General features: G+C 33.9%; 1 protein-coding gene across 2 annotated transcripts in view; it reads left to right on the top strand.

Moving 5' to 3' along the window:
• The window catches only part of LOC113237660 (nitric oxide synthase-like protein), a 196,305-nt gene that overhangs the window by 177,787 nt on the left and 2,101 nt on the right, over positions 1 to 16,417 (top strand). Inside the window, exons 1-2 of one of the 2 annotated variants that reach the window (XM_026474270.1) lie at positions 466 to 753; positions 13,326 to 13,462. In XM_026474270.1, coding sequence (XP_026330055.1) covers positions 529 to 753; positions 13,326 to 13,462 — 362 coding nt within the window. In that variant the 5' untranslated portion in view covers positions 466 to 528. Of the gene's footprint in view, positions 1 to 465; positions 754 to 13,325; positions 13,463 to 16,417 lie in introns of those variants that run through there. The other variant, XM_026474271.1, reaches the window with a different exon arrangement.

Here is a 16,417-nt window from a genome sequence, read left to right as displayed (position 1 = left end):
GTATGTATGTTAGCCTTTAAAAGTATATATTATATGGGCCATAGTTGCTCAATTTAAATAAATAAATGATAAAGAAATATATACGCTTTTTCCATTTTAGTTTTTTATTTCATGACACCAAGTGACGGGGCGAACATGTCGTTCGCCTGGTGTTGAGCGACACGCCTGTACATGGTAGTTGCCGTGCCATTCAGAGCTTTAAATTGTGAATATCTGAGTTACACTGCCAATGCGTCCGTTATCCTGAGACATAAGTTGACAATTGACAAGTCTCATGTGTCTGTAATTTCACTTGGGTCTCGGGAGGCTAATCAACCCCGTGCTAGTTACACTCATAAGCTTAACTCATTAACTTGAGTATTTTATTTGCAAACATGCAGAGCAAACTCACATACGATAAACTTCTTATATAAATACATCGTGACACCTCAGAGCGACAGTACGGTGGCAGTCGCGTGTGCCTCATCCACGTATTTATTAAAAATAAAGTAATCAATATCATAACATTACCATTATTGTCCGTGAACAATGGCACCTGGTGTTGTTCAAAATTCGAACCCGATCGTTAATAATCAATTGGATATCATTGAGTCTGGACGTGAAATAACGTGTTCACCTGACCACTTCGTTAATGAGTTAAATGTTGTGAAGGAAAAGAATAAGTGTAAAAAGATCCGACCAAAGGTGCTGAAGAACCATGAATCGAAGCATTATTTGTATGATCGTCTGTACAATCATCCTTGCCCTAGAGTTGTGAGTAGAGAACTATTCATTATAGATTTTAAATTATCGGACAATATGAAAAAAGCCTTTCGGACTGTTCCACTCTTGGTTCCACAAGTGGTACATGTCTCCATTATATAACATTTATCTCCATTCCTGTTGTAAAGATACTGGCCGTACAAGAGCACTCGCAATGGAATGAGGAAATGTCAAAACAATTTCTGTATTCAACCTAAATAAAATTAATATATTTAAAACAATTTACAGTGTTGTAATATGTGCAAAGACGAACAATATAAATTATAATGTTTTATTAATTATTGAAGACGGTCAGCCATAACCATGAGAAATGTTTTGAAAAGAAAAAACAAACATATACGGTGAAACTATATTTCCGGATTTACATCCGGAAATATAGTTTCACTTCCAATTTATGGCAATCGCAAAAACCTAAAAATAAAAAATAAAATAAAATAGGCTTTATTTGGCATGCGAAAATTAAAGTTAAAATTAAAAATAAGCATGCCAAAGGGTCTCTGAAAAAAATCTGAGGACTGTGCTAATTACAAAGTCCTCGTTGTTATTCTGCTATAGCCCATCATAAAAACTCGATATGTTGAGGACAGTTGCAATAAAACCCAGTTTTACCAGCTAACACATTTATGTTGGTTATTTCCTATTGATGGGTACAGTCAAATATCAAAAAAGAAACTATATTTTAAAGACAGTGGCCAAAATGGATTACATGGTGCAAGACGCGAACGGTAATATTTTTAAGTTCATTATTTCTGCAAGTGCACCTGGTAGTAAGCGACACGCCTGTCTATTACAGTTGCAGTGCAGTTTTGAGCTTTAAATTGCAAAGATCTGTGGGGCACCGCCACTGCGCCAGTCATCCTGAAACATAAGTTAAAAAGTCCCATGTGCCGGAAATTTCATCAGCACCCTAACTCTTCAAAACCGAGACGCCGTAATACTCAGTTCAGAATAGGGTGATTTATATTAACGTTAGACATAACTGGTTGATGACTATAAAGAGTTGACCGTAAAGTGTTCCGAAAAGTTGTTTTTTTTTGGTAAAACAAAAATAGTAAAAATATATATGCGATTTTAGATACGAAAAATTATTTCCAATTATGTACGTAAAAAAATATGACAACCTAAATATTCGATTTTTTTCCAAAACTCTTTAGAACGTGACAGTAGAGATTCGTTTTTATTTTTTTTGTAATACACTTGAATAGGTTAGAGGTACTTTTAAATTTTATACGCCTATGTAGTTTATCGTAGAAGTATTGTTCATTGGTTATTGTAGTTATCTAAACAGCACGCGCCCACGGCGTAAATATTTGTTTTTCACACCACCAGCAACAAAGAGATAAAATAACAACTAGATGAAGTATATTACCTGATTATAATAAGTACATAAGTAGATTTTGTCATGATGAGTCGGGTGGACTATATTCTTCGTACCCTCGGTGTAGAAATAATAATAATAGGATTTTAGACAACATTTAAGGTCCATTTTAATGTTAGTAGAGCTTATCCTAAATTAATACTTAAAAACTAAGAATGAAATTGGCCTCGGTGGTATGTACCTATTCACCTTAGAATAGGTACATACCATGTAAGGTAAAGCAACAGTTTATTATATATTTCTAGAGAAATTGATATATAATGACAATAAAAGAGAAATGGGAATTACTTAACTTACTCACTGATCAGTAACCGGAGTCAGTAATCAATTAAAATAATACGAGTAAGCCCCTTTCTACAGAACAAAATTAAATACCACTCATGTGGTTGGTTTATCCAATCAGGAAACGGCATGCTTTGCGGTGTAGCGCCACTGGTGGCGCCACTGGGTTTATAACAAATTTATTTCTATTAAAAATAGTGTGTTTCGTGTGTGTATATAGATATATTTGTTTTATTAATAGATTTAGTAGCAGTAGAGCTCCTTGTGAAAGAGTTCATCCAGGATAGTACTGTACCTTACTTACTACCTTACTTATATCTGCCGCCAAGCGGTAATGTCGACATTACTGTGTTTAGGTTTTGAAGTTCTGGTTAAATTACAGGCACATTGGACTTGTTAACTTATGTCTCAGGGTGACGGGCGCAGTTGCAGTGCTCCCCGGATCTTTGGGATTTAAAACTCTGAGGGGTACTGCGACTGTTATGGATACGCGTGTAGCTTACTACCAGACACATGAATTGTTCGTCCCGTCACTTAATATTGTAAAAGACAAAAAAAATCTATATAAATATCAATAGATTTAAGTAACATTTTTAAGCAATATGACCTAAGCCAAAACTATAACATATGTATAAAGGGAATGGAATAAATGACAAGTCGTTTTTGTCTTCAATTATGAATAATACATTTTAGACACGTTAAATCTTCTTATAGATAAAGTTTATCACAATAAATATTATTTTTAGTCATTACAATTGAATTGGTTTCTTAATTTAAATTTTAATTAAGTTAATTTACGTATAAATTTAGTACTTATCGCACACGCGCGATTGCGAACATGCCCAAAGTCACATGGTGTTTACATGTCAGAAGTGCTTCTTTTTACTCCTGTACTTTAAATCGGTCAATTATAATTTCTTAAGCCATATTAAAAAGGCACTCGTTTTAGTTCTGAATCAATTCACAAGAGTTCCTTGTGAAAGAGTTCGTCCAGGATAATACAGCCACCTTACCTATTTCTGCCGCGAAGAGGTAATGTGGCATTGGTACGTTCCGGTTTTGATGGGTAAGGGTGTTGGTGAAATTACAGGCAACTGTTATAGACAGACAAGTCGCTTACCATCAGACCCACGACATGTTCGTCCCGTCACTTGAAAAAATCATACAAAAGAAAAAAAACATACATTTCCGAGAAATTTATCAACGATGTTAAGGGGCATTTTATTTTGTTTGCCACATTATTTTTTAATGAACCCACATAAATCAACAAACGTAATCTTAATTACTAACAAAAAATAATAAAAATGATAATATCAATTATCGGGGCAAATAAGCTGAGAGCTTGGTGATAAGAGACAAGTCTGTGTCACTCTGAGATATAAAGTTATTAAGTTCCATGTTCCTGTAGTTTCAACAGCAGATACCCTTCAAAAGCAGAATGCAGTAATGCTTACTTTACTGCAAAAATAAGTATAGTGACAGAACATCCCTGGACAAAACTCTTTTACACAACTCTATTGATATAATTTAAATAAACTTGTCGAATTATATCAAATTTCGCAATAGAATATTCAGTCGTCTAGTTTATCTATTATTTAATTACGATTCAAGTTCGTTAATCATTACTCTAACACTTTGTCATACATTTTATCCATGTAACTGATTTAGAGGTACAAATGATATTCCATTTTCTTAATATTTACAAACGTGAATATGGTTGAACTTGCATGACGCATTAACCGTGTTTATGGTCTGCGATCTTTAGCGTCCGACATGTTCTGATCATTAAACGGTAGCCATAGCTTTGCGTATCGCTTTATTAACAATTGTCTCATAAGAACGTATATGATTGCAAACTTTATAGGTTAGCCGTGTATTCTGGCTAAATGAAATAGGGACTATTTCGTGTACCTATTTAATTTAGCTAGAATACACGTTCTGCGTTCAATATAATCCAGCAACCCCATAAAAGGGGGTACAACCTCAAATGGATTTGGTAGATTCCATATAACAGTGAAAGTGTGGAATCAATCACTTTGGAAAAAATGGAATAGAAAAAAGAACTCAAACTTACCTAGAAATTTTACAAGAAAACCGCTGTATTCAATAGGTACTTCACATGTACTAATTTTTTTTTTATATCAACTGAAGTAAATAGAACACGTACATTTTTCAAATGGCTTTAATGTCGTTTGTAAAAAAAATAAATTCTGAAATGTGTCCCAGTGTCCCTGACGCTCTAATCGCGCAGTAAAACAGATTCAGTTCGGGAAAAATTTGAATTCAATCTGAGATAGTATCAAGTCTTAACTAACTGTAGAGCTACCGTGAATCATGGTCATTTTATTTGTAACAAATATTTAATATCCAGTTTCTTATGGTGCTATATCAAGTGTTGTGAGAAACCACCTGTGCCGCACCGCGCCGATTCTACGGGCAAGCTCACGCCACAGTCCTCTGCTCGTATTGGAGTGTGTGTCGACAGTTCTAGTTTGGTTTGAACTGCCATACGAAAATGTCATGTGAAGAACGCACACCTACTTCTGCAAACACTTTTGTTTTATACCGTGGGTACAACTTATTTAACAAAAAGAAGAAGAAGACGACGTGAGCTTGCGTGACGCGGCCCGTGACATCACAGGCCTTGGGAAGCCAGCCTTAAATTAAAAAATTTTTTTTAGCATCTGATCGTTATTGAAATACGATATGCTTTAATTAAACGACTTCAAAAAAAGGAGGAGGTTCTCAATTCGACTGCATGTTTTTTTTTGTATGTATGTTACGCGATAACTCCGGTATTTGTGAGTTGACCGATTTTCATAATTCTTTTTTTGTTGGAAAGAGCGTACCTCCATAGTGATCCCATTTAATTTTGAAGACAATCATCCACCTCTAAGAGTGACTGTTCACGCATGAAGATTCATTTTTATAAATAGCGCCTAAATTTTATTATAAGGAGCAATTACTTTAATGGTTGATTTTGCTATTCTTTAATTCAAGGCGTTTTTCCCTCTCAATGTATTTTGAGTAGTGAGAACCGATTTTGATTATCTCTTATGTCAAGTTCCGTATAGTGGCGAACTAGGGGATGAATCCGGGTTTGCGCACTTTACGGTAACCGATTTCAAAAAAACTTGGCAAATAGATGTAATTCCACGTACTTTTCAGGTTAGCTTTTTATTTTACTATTATAATTTCAATATAGCGTAAATTGGAATGTTCTTTGAAATTAAAAATGAGGTATTTCAGTTAACAACTTTTGTAACTATAATACAGGAAAAGGTGGTTTACATTAATATTAGACATAATTGGTTGATGATTTACCATCTTAGTGAACAGTGATTTAAATCAAATACACATTTAAAGCAAAACCAAACAATAAACTACAATAGCAATGAAACAATTTGGAATTTACAAATAAATAATATTGATATTGTCTGGAGCATTCATACATGAACTGAGCGTGGAAAAGAGTGCCTCAGGGTGGCAAACTTGTGCCGGAACTTTATTGTACGTATCACTCGCAAGAAAACCCTGAGCAAGATTTCAAATATAAAGTTGTTCTTTTAAAACTCGATCTTTAGAGTTATAATGATATTATATTTCCAAACATAAACATGTTAGACGTTTCTTGTTTCCTTTGTACTCTGATAATTTACTTTTCATCAAACGGTGCGTGTTTTTTTTACAAGATCTCATTCATTATTCGGGGTCACGCACTCTCATAATATACTGCTGTGTTACTTTGGCTGCAAGAGAAACTAAATCTGGTAGAGTTAATGAGATTAAAACTGAGTAAGATGTGTTTTACTGACGTAAATAAATGAGTGAAAATTAGTGGTGAGACCACCGTCTCAGTGTCAACCACTATATTATAATACTCGAAAGCACTTTACGTGTTTTGTTTTAAAAATTATATTTTAAAACGATTTTTTTAAATTTTTTCATACCGGTTGGAAATGTGTTGTTTTGTTAGATGCAGTAATGGCTGAGAGACTCGGTAATTTACCTACGTGACCCGAATGTCTATGGCCAAATCATGAACCTCATAATACAGCTATTAATTATTTGAACGACAGTCTCTTCTTTTTGCAGCAATAAACGTAATAAAATTATGACATGTTTGTTGTTCCTAGCATACAAATATCAAAATTTACAAAATTTTATTCCAACAATGATTTTGAATATTTAAGAATGTTGATTCTCCCTGCAACAGGCTCCCCTTACGAAATATATTGTTTTTGTATGGAGATCGGTTTCTTATTCTCTTTAAAGTCGTATTGTATTGTGGTATATCATGAATATCTTATGAAAACATAAAATTTGTTTTGTGCTGTACTTCTACTAAAAAAATGTAACTTTAACTGGAATAGCTTGCTAATTTTGAAGCCACGTTAATGGAGACACGGGACGTTGTATGTCGCTTGGGCTTCTCTGTTTATAGAGAAGCGGCGCGTGACGCGACGTTGAGTGGCTTTTGCGACAGAACCTGCAGTGCATCTATCAATAATTTTCCAAAACCGACTAGTTTTCTTTGCTAAACGAAAACCAAGAAGACGCAGATACAAATTTTTGATGCTTTAATAGAACTGGTCATTATAAATATTCAGCGTCGGCGCAGACAACTGTTTATTTTGTCGACTGCCGATTGGTGTTTAGAAATCAAGTTTAAAAAATGAATTAATTTGGCCACTGTTTTTGAAAAGCGCTGACAACCGTTAATAGTGTAATACACAACGGAAAGTGCGCGTGCCAACAGCTCCGGCACCTGTCTGGAAAATAGGGAGGATGCTGTATATACACCCAGGGTTGGTCACCCAAAGCATTTTGAGAACCGGATGAATTCCAACGGTCTGTGGCGATCATGGGCTGATCTGAGGTCAGGACCTAAACTTATAAGGGCCCTGTAAGAGCTTCCTTGCTCAGTTTGTAGAGGGGCATTATAATCAAAACTTAAGTAGAAAGGTATTTGTTCCTGAAAAGCAGTGATATGTTTGAATTGATCGGTTCATGAGTCGGGCAACGCTGCACCTATACATAAACGAGCTCATAGAATTAATTACATCTGCTACTTCGACTCACTCAATATTCGAGTTGCGTGAAAAATATATATTTAACAAACGTGAGTGATTTTTGAACCTTTTTGTTATTTGCCTGTGCCATTACGCCATGACGTACAGCCAACAACGCGTTAGGCGTAATATTTTAGACTTATTAGTGTTATCGTAAGTGTATTAGTTTTAAATTTAAGTTGGGTTTTACACTTGACTAATTAAACTGCCTCCGTGGCCGAACGGTTACCATGCCGGACTGCCACGCAGAGGTCCCAGGTTCGATTCCCGGGCCGGGAGAAATATTTGTATGACCTACATTTATTTCTCTCGTGAGTTTGGGTGTAATTTGTGGTTGTCTATGTGTCCATTGCACCCGCGACACAGGGTTTCCCTAGTGCGGGGCTATGTTGAGTGTGTGCGTTGTTATTATTGTTATTATTACTTGACGGTCCGTATCGTAGAGCGGAATTGGAAATGTTTTATTTTTAATCGACATTTGAAATGGCGGACGTTCCCAATTCGACATTTTTTTAAGGTTACGCGATTGCTACGATATTTGTGAAGATGTTGATGAATATTTTTTTTTTGGAATGGGGATACGACAGTAGTAACACCATTCAAATTTGAAGAAAATATTCCACCTCTAAGGGCGTCAAATTTAGGGGATGAATCCGGTTTATTAGATTTCACCAATTTTTTTAGTTCAATAAAAGTTAACAAAAACTTATACTATACTACTTAATAAGGTGATATTTATACTACCATGAAAATTCATATATGTTTTGTAAAAATACTCGACCAGTACTTATTATTATTATTATTATTGCATTGGCTACAATAAGGCTACAGATGCTGGTTCGAGTCAGTTGAATCGGGTCACTTTTTTATTCGTTCATTCGTTCCTTTTGTTCAATCTTTGTATCAATAATAATCTTAAATGTAACCCCCAGCATGAATATTGACTATAGCGTCATTAGCTTAAAAAGGTAACAAATAATAAAGAAACTCATAACGTATTATACCTACTTAAACTTAAAATTAATTCGTGTAAAATCTGTAAGTACAAAAACTCGCAATTTCCCGTCGACACTGTTATTTATTTATTTTTTGAGCTCTGGCTATAGAGCCATGACCTTAAAAAAATTACATAACTATGAAACTCAAAACGTTATGATTAATAATAATGTAATTCATTTAGTTTTTAAATGAATTGAATTGTATTTAGTTTTTGAATGAAAACATTATTAGATTGTTTTTAAACGGGAAAAAGAACCTAATAATATTTTTTTAAATATTATTAGGTTTTAATTAGGTTTTATTTAGTTTAAAAAACTATTTGTGTAAAAACTGCTTGTCAACACTAGTTAAATTGCATTTTTCTGGCACAATTTTTGGCATAAAATTAGAAATACTTTTTCTGCTAATGCATACGAAATGAATTTCAAGAAAATGTTGACTGTATCTACATAATATAATCACGTATAACTATTGCTATGGAATCTATTTATATAATAAAATTAACCTATGATAATAGGTCCTTTTGGACCGATAATGTAGAATTAATGTACTCATATATAAAATAATGGTGGAGTTAATCATAGTCTATGGTATGCCTCTTTATAATAATCGGGGGATAACTAAAACAATACAATGTAACTTTTACTACCTATATTAGTTAGTACTCGTGCGCGATTGATAAGGCAAAAATGCCAATTGTTTACATTTTCCACTCATGCGTATTACCTACGCCGTTCTTTGGATGAATACGTGACTAGAAGTTCGATTGTTATTGTTTATTATCAATAAAGTTGGTTTTATGGAATAATTTAAATTAGTTGAAATAGAGAAGGATTATTCACAAAAAAAAAGTTACAAAGGGACCACTCTACGGATTTGGCATAGTATATTCCGATGGTTTTCTGGAATAGTGATGAGCTTTCTCAAAAATATGTAATTCACCAGGAAAATTATTCAAAAAACATGAGACGTGTCTGCCGCGCAAGATTGACATATTATAGAGCATCTCACCTTTGTCATGTGATTATTTTAACCAATGAAAAGCTCGATGTCCCATTCACTGTAAAATTCAGTATTTTCTGAACAAAACCTCAGTAACAAGTCTAAAAAGAACCTTTTTTATTTTTTTATTCTTGTCAACTAGCAATTTATACTTCACTAAAAGAGCGGCGAAATTTGAAAAAACTGGCAATTTAAAAAAACAAATATTTCACACGATTTTTTAGGAAAAAATTAAATGGTCAAATAGTTTTGGAGGAGGAGGAGGAGGAGGTTCTCACTGTATGTTTTTTTTGGATGTATGTTACGCGATAACTCCGGTATTTGTGAACCGATTTTCATGATTCTTTTTTTGTTGGAAAGGGGGTACTTCCATAGTGGTCCCATTTCATTTTGAAGGAAATCATCCACCTCTAAGGGTGGCTGTTCACGCATGAAGATTCATTTTTGTAAATAGCGCCTAAATTTTCTTAGTAGCAATTATTTTAATGGTTGATTTTGCTATTTCTCCACTATTATCTCCAGTGTCAAGTCCTGTATAGTGGCGAATTTAAGGATATTTTAATAAAACTAAGCAAATAGATGTAATTCCACGTACTTTTGAGGTCGGTTTTTTTAGTACTCTGTACTGAGATTATGTAGTTATAGATTTTACACGAATGAATTTTAAGTTTAAGTATAATTACGTTATGAGTTTCTTAATTATTTGTTACCTTTTAAGCTAACGACGCTATAGTCAGTATTCAATAATTAACAATAACAATGCTGATATCAGGACCGACTATTTGACATGACGTGTGGCAGGCACAGGCGTGGAGATCCCGCGTTCGCTTGTATGAGTTACCTGACCGTTACTCAGACTTTTTCAACCACGAGATAAATAAGTTAGCTAAGTACCCAAATTTTGAATAGTGCGAAAATGAATTTAAAAAAATTAGTAAAAAATGTGAGCCGCACAAAAATATTTTATTTCATGTTTAAAATATTTTATTTATTTTTATTTCATGTGTACTTTTTTCTGTTTCTTGTGTATTTAGCTACTTTGAGACCAAGTCATTGGTGTGGTTGCTTGGTACATTATTTAAAAAAAATGTTTTTTATAATTATTAACCGACTCGATTCGAACCGACGTCTTCTAGCATACCGTGTCAGACGCAATACCAATTATGCCACGGAACGAACCAGCGGACCTCACGAATTTTTCTATGTGCTTGTTGTCGTGTCTTTGTATTTGGCTTTTCAATTTCTTTTTAGCCGTAGCGCCATCTATGAAAGTATTTTGTCACCCAGTTAGATACCTTTTTAGCTACCAGCCCCGGCTAGAGATGTCGCTATTCAACTGTATTTAATTTTTTATTGAATAGATATTCAATTTTTTTTTTGTGAAATTACTCCACTAGTTTGTTATAATGATTAATACAAAGATCGAACACTCAAAAAAAAATTATATGCTAGAAGACGTTGGTTCGAATCCGGCCGGATCGAAGCAATTATTTCTAAGGGTTCGATCTTTGAATTAATAAGTATAACAAACTAGTGGAGTAATTTCACATAAAAAATAATTGAATTCAATAAAAATAAAAAAAAATGTTTTGTCAATTGTTTTTAAAAACGCATAGGTCACTTTGCTTTTTTTTATTTAAGTGGTTTTTTTTTTATTTCCAGCCCAGAATGTGTAGCACTGTGTGAGAAATGTAAAAAATATACAATACCTGCCGTATATATTATACTCCAATACCGGAGATTTATGAAACGACTAATCGCAGCACTCAGTTAGTTCTGAGATCGAGGATTTTACGGCGTGCAATAATTAGGACAGATCAAAAATTGACACCGTTTATTAACCATAGTATTATCGAATTAATGTTTATGCAATACTTGTTTTATACACAAATTATACCATTTGGCAAAAACCATTCCACTTTCAAACTTAAAATCGAAACTACTTAGAATAAAAATTAACTTAGTAAAATATATATCAATTGCGCGGATTAAGTTTGGTATTCGTATCAAAGTTTAAATGAAAAGCCAATTTTTCGCTGTAATATTTTTTGTAGATAAAAATGTAATAGAGTCAATAAGTTTAAAGTGGAAAAAAATTGTTATTTAGGGGTTGGTACACTAAGTACCACCGACAGAAGTAATTTCAAGCTTTTACTTTATGCCATAACATATTCGGGGCTCAAAAGCACCCTTATTTTTTTGGAGAAATAGATGTGCTCGCCTTGACGAGATCACTACTGTGTTCAGAAAGATATGTAAGTTACAAATTGAGAGGTCAATTAAAGTGAAATTTTCTTTTATTTTGTCTCTTCAATTGTTATTACGCACTGTACACTTTTTAAAGAGGCTTACCTACACCATTATTTAAAAAAACAATACACTTTTGTGTACATATCACCGTTTTCAAACTCCACTTTGATTACATTGCTACACTGTGTGATTCTTATTACATACTGCATATAGCACTTTCGTCTCTTGTGCAGACCGAAGACACATAAATTTGTGTTCTGGGGGTCTACTCCCTTTCGCTGTCCGACATCCGTCCGAAACAATTACTATCAAATAAGTAATACTCAACGAAATTAAAAGAACCATGATGCGAATGAAGCTTCATATTTGACATTTTCTTTTAACTTGGTCGAGTAATACGTTTTTGACAGTAATTGTTTCGAACTGATGTCAGACGGACTGCAGAACTTTTGTACTGTATTACACAATTTTGCTCTTGTCGCACTGCTACTGCATACTTTGCACAGTTACCTATCAGAAGTCCAAAATGACATTTTCCAGAAATAAAGTTTGCTCGAATTTTCTTAACCTCGAAAGTAATTTTGAGCGGAAAATGGTTTTTCTTTATACCTAACTTAACTTAACCTAACCGAACCTAATCGTGCCTTTGCGATAAACAACCAACATATCCTGAAAGAACAACGGCTTCGTTATAATTCGGTTTTCGGGACAATGAAAATTCGAACAGACGTTATTTCGGAAAAAAATAAATTCGAGTTTGTGTTAGGTTACCATTTTGCACAATGAGACATATCACAGTCACAGGGAAATTACGCCTGGAACGATTAGCAGACAGGGATAGGGTTGTCATTGCCTACGTGATCTGATAAATGTATCACACTAGCATCTGATAAATGATACACAATGTTTTTATTACTACTAAAGGGGTTTAATATGTGAATGAAATTAAAACCGATATTCAAAACAAAGTCGTGGTAACAAGCTCAAGCAGCGGCCGTGAGTTCGAATTCGGGCTCGCATCTCTTTATGTGCGAAATTTAACTTGAAATTTACAATGAGGTTTTCGGTGGAGGAAAACATCCTAATGAGACACACCGAAGAAGGTTCACAAGCCTCGAAAAACGTGTAAAGTCCCCAACCCGCATTGGTCCAGAGTGGCGGACAACGGCCTAAATACTTGCCTAAGAGGAGGCAAGTGACCAACAGTGAGATGATGATTAAGTTACTAGCATCTGATAAATGTATTATAATGATGCACAATACTTTTACACATTTTGAAATGAAAACCGATGTACATAATAAAATCAATTTATACACCTTTATTTTATTTAACCAGGATTCATAAATGTACGCAACATATTTTGAATTGGTAGGTATTTCAAAAATGGAATGTTGGATATCACGACTCACGTCAATGCCAATGACGTTCACTGTCCGGGGAGTTCGTATTTCAAAAAAAGAATTCGGTCGAATTATTGTTATTTTGTTGCGAGTTTCGGTTTTGATATTAGATATGGAAAAGCGATTTTAAAATTTTGTTTTAAAAATAAAATTTTAATGGTATTTTTTCTTGTTTACAGCCAACAATGTGCAACGAAAGAGCTTGTCTCGGTAGCGTCATGGCTATCCCAGGGCGTGGAGAAATTGCTCGGAATCCAGAAGAAGTACTCAACGACGCCAAAGACTTTTTGGGCCAGTACTTCGCGTCTATACGAAGGTTGGTCTTGCTTTTATTATTGTGAAAATGTGCGTGCGTTAGCTTTTCTTATGATACTAAATGACAGGACGAACAAGTCGTGCGATTGGTGTTAAACGACACACCTGTCCATAGCAGTTGCAGTGCCACTCAGAGCTTTAAATCGCAAAGATCTGAGGGACACTAGTAGATGTGCGCCTATCACCCTGAGACACAAGTTGACAAGTCTCATGTGCCTATTATTTCACCAGCACCTTTACCCTTCAAAACCGGAACGCAATGATGCCCACATTACTGCTTGGCGGCAGAAATAGGTAAGGTGGCAGTATTTCCCTGAACTGGACTCTTTCACAAGGAGCTCGTTTCAATATATCAATCTATATCATCCCAATATAATAGAGTAGCATGTATACTTATATAAAACATAAAATAATAATACTGATTATTAATAATTAATATTATAATTATTTTTGCATTAACTTCTATTTTTAAATTTAAGTTAGTGTTTTATATTGTCACTGTAATTTTACGTGCAATAAAGAATATTAGATTAATTCATTCATTCATTCAATAACAAAGAGTAGTAATAATTCATAAGGTGCTTACACATTTGCTCGATTTATGCCGATCGTAAATGTCGTTCGACAAGTGTGGTTTGACGATTAATATGCGCCTACAGATTTGCTCTTTTTTTGACGATCGTTACAATGACATGGTAGCGATCGTTAAATATCAAGGGTTAAATCAAACAAATTTAAAGGTACATACGCCTAATTTATATGATCATAATCATTTATAATGATTTAATCTTAGAATAATAACGAAAACCTAGTCCGCACACGCTAAGTGAGGCAAATTGAAGCGCGCCCAATGGGCCTACACGAGCGGGCTGGCCTTCAGTGCTCAAGGTCAACTTGCACCGCGAACAGATCAAGAATTTTAGCTAAAAATTACGAAATGTGCAGCAAATGAGTATAAAAATACGTCAGATAAACATAAAATAGATACTAACATCACATTCCATAAGGAAGTAACGCGTTGCAACTTGTATTTTTATATAAATATTCACTAAAACCGAAAATTAACCTACGACTAAAACTAGCCTACATGAATTTGATTTTTGCCTCACTTGTGACAGTTCGTTTGATATGAAACTATCATTCTATGCGTTATTTATTCTAAGGATTTAATCTTAACATCACACGGGTAGTAACTTTTTAAATTAATATAGGGTCCAGTCATGTCACCCAGCGGGGCACCGCGATTTATCTTATTTATACAAAAATTATGAAATTTGTATTTAATAAAATCATGAAAGAAGATAATAGCAATAACAATAAATTTAAGTTATAATAACATACATACATTCCACAGTGTCTTAATTTCGACAAACAATACGTTGGCACCTTAAGGTACCCTACATACTACATAAAGTGTTACCTTTGCGAATCAAGCTCTGAAAACAAGTCTTCTAAACCAGCTAATCGATTTAGCGAGTGATTGGTGCAAGTAAGTCTATTATGTAAGTTTTGTTGAGCGAATTACTCGTAGACACTCTTTCACAAAAAACTCTACTGTGACTAAAAAAAATACTTGCAAGAACCAGGTTCCAGTATATACATAATATGCTGTTACTATTTCAAACTGATTAGTAATCTATGTAAATCAACTAATATGCAGTTAATTGCAAAGAATTATTTGAATCATATATCTCTAGATGTGGCCCTCGTATCTATAGATTAGTAAATAGAAGCGCTGTCATTAAACCACTCGAGCTTGTCTTTGTGGCAGTGATGCTTTCTATCGTATTCTGGAAAGATACACAACTTTTTTCATATGTCGCATAACATTTTTACGCATAATAAATCTCGATCCCTTGTCCGGTATACTGGGAAATTGTGCGGGTTTATTATATGATTATATATAGTTGTTTATTTTATTAAAAATAAACAACTATATATGACCAACTTCAAAAGTTTGCTTATCCGTTTTTTATTGGAATTAGATCTATTTGCTACGTTATATTGTAATCGGTTAATGTAAAGTGCGCAAAACCAGATTCATCCCCTTGTTTGCCACCTTCAGATAAGGAATATTTCCTTAAAATTTATATGGGACCGATACGGAGGTACCCTCTTTCGAACAAAAAAGAGTCATCAAAATCGGTTCACAAATAAATATATAATAAAAAACGTAATATATACACACAAAAAAATTCAGACAAATTGAGAACTTCCTCCTATTTTGAAGTCGTTTAAAAATGATGGGTATTAAAAAAAAGTGTTCAAATCCCACAATATACATTTTTTTAATAATCCGAAACCTCTTGTAATACGATATTCTTGTGTTTTTGTAACAATTGTTTGTACTACCGTTACAAATTAATGAACGGCTGTAGCTTTGTGTTTAAAAGATGGAAAAAATAACTGAAATTTTCGAAAAATTATTTAGATCAAAATCGTATCCTTGGTATAAAGCATAGTAAAAGCATAATCAAGCCACATGTGATCATATGTCAAAAGTGATATTATCACAATTCATAAAAATAATACAAACTATAGTCGTCATGAAATATGAGCCACCTTTTGATACTTGTCATCGCGACGTAAATAGGGATGTGGACTAATCGTATCGGTAACCATATTAGATGACTCTTAAAGGGAAATCGATTTTATGAGTATGTGATCGTTTAGATTATTTTTCGGGTCATTGGTTTTCAATTCTAGATAGAACAATGGACACTTATTTAAGCAATATAGAGTTTAATAACTAAATAAATAATAACTAAGTATTTTAAATGATCACAATGACAACCTGTAGCTGTTGTTGTTGTTACATTAGAAGAGCTCACAAGGCCAACCTGTAGCTAAATAGTAAAGTTAAGGAAAAAAAATACTTCATACCTTAAATTTTTGTTAATTTTCAAAGGAAGATAAGCCAAAATGATCAGTTGAGCTGTAGTATCAACTGTATGTA

This window comes from Hyposmocoma kahamanoa, unplaced genomic scaffold (genome assembly GCF_003589595.1).
Source record: "Hyposmocoma kahamanoa isolate Upper Pololo Valley unplaced genomic scaffold, ASM358959v1 93, whole genome shotgun sequence".
NCBI classification, from domain to species: domain Eukaryota; kingdom Metazoa; phylum Arthropoda; class Insecta; order Lepidoptera; family Cosmopterigidae; genus Hyposmocoma; species Hyposmocoma kahamanoa.
This window is presented reverse-complemented; position numbering and strand designations above follow the sequence as displayed.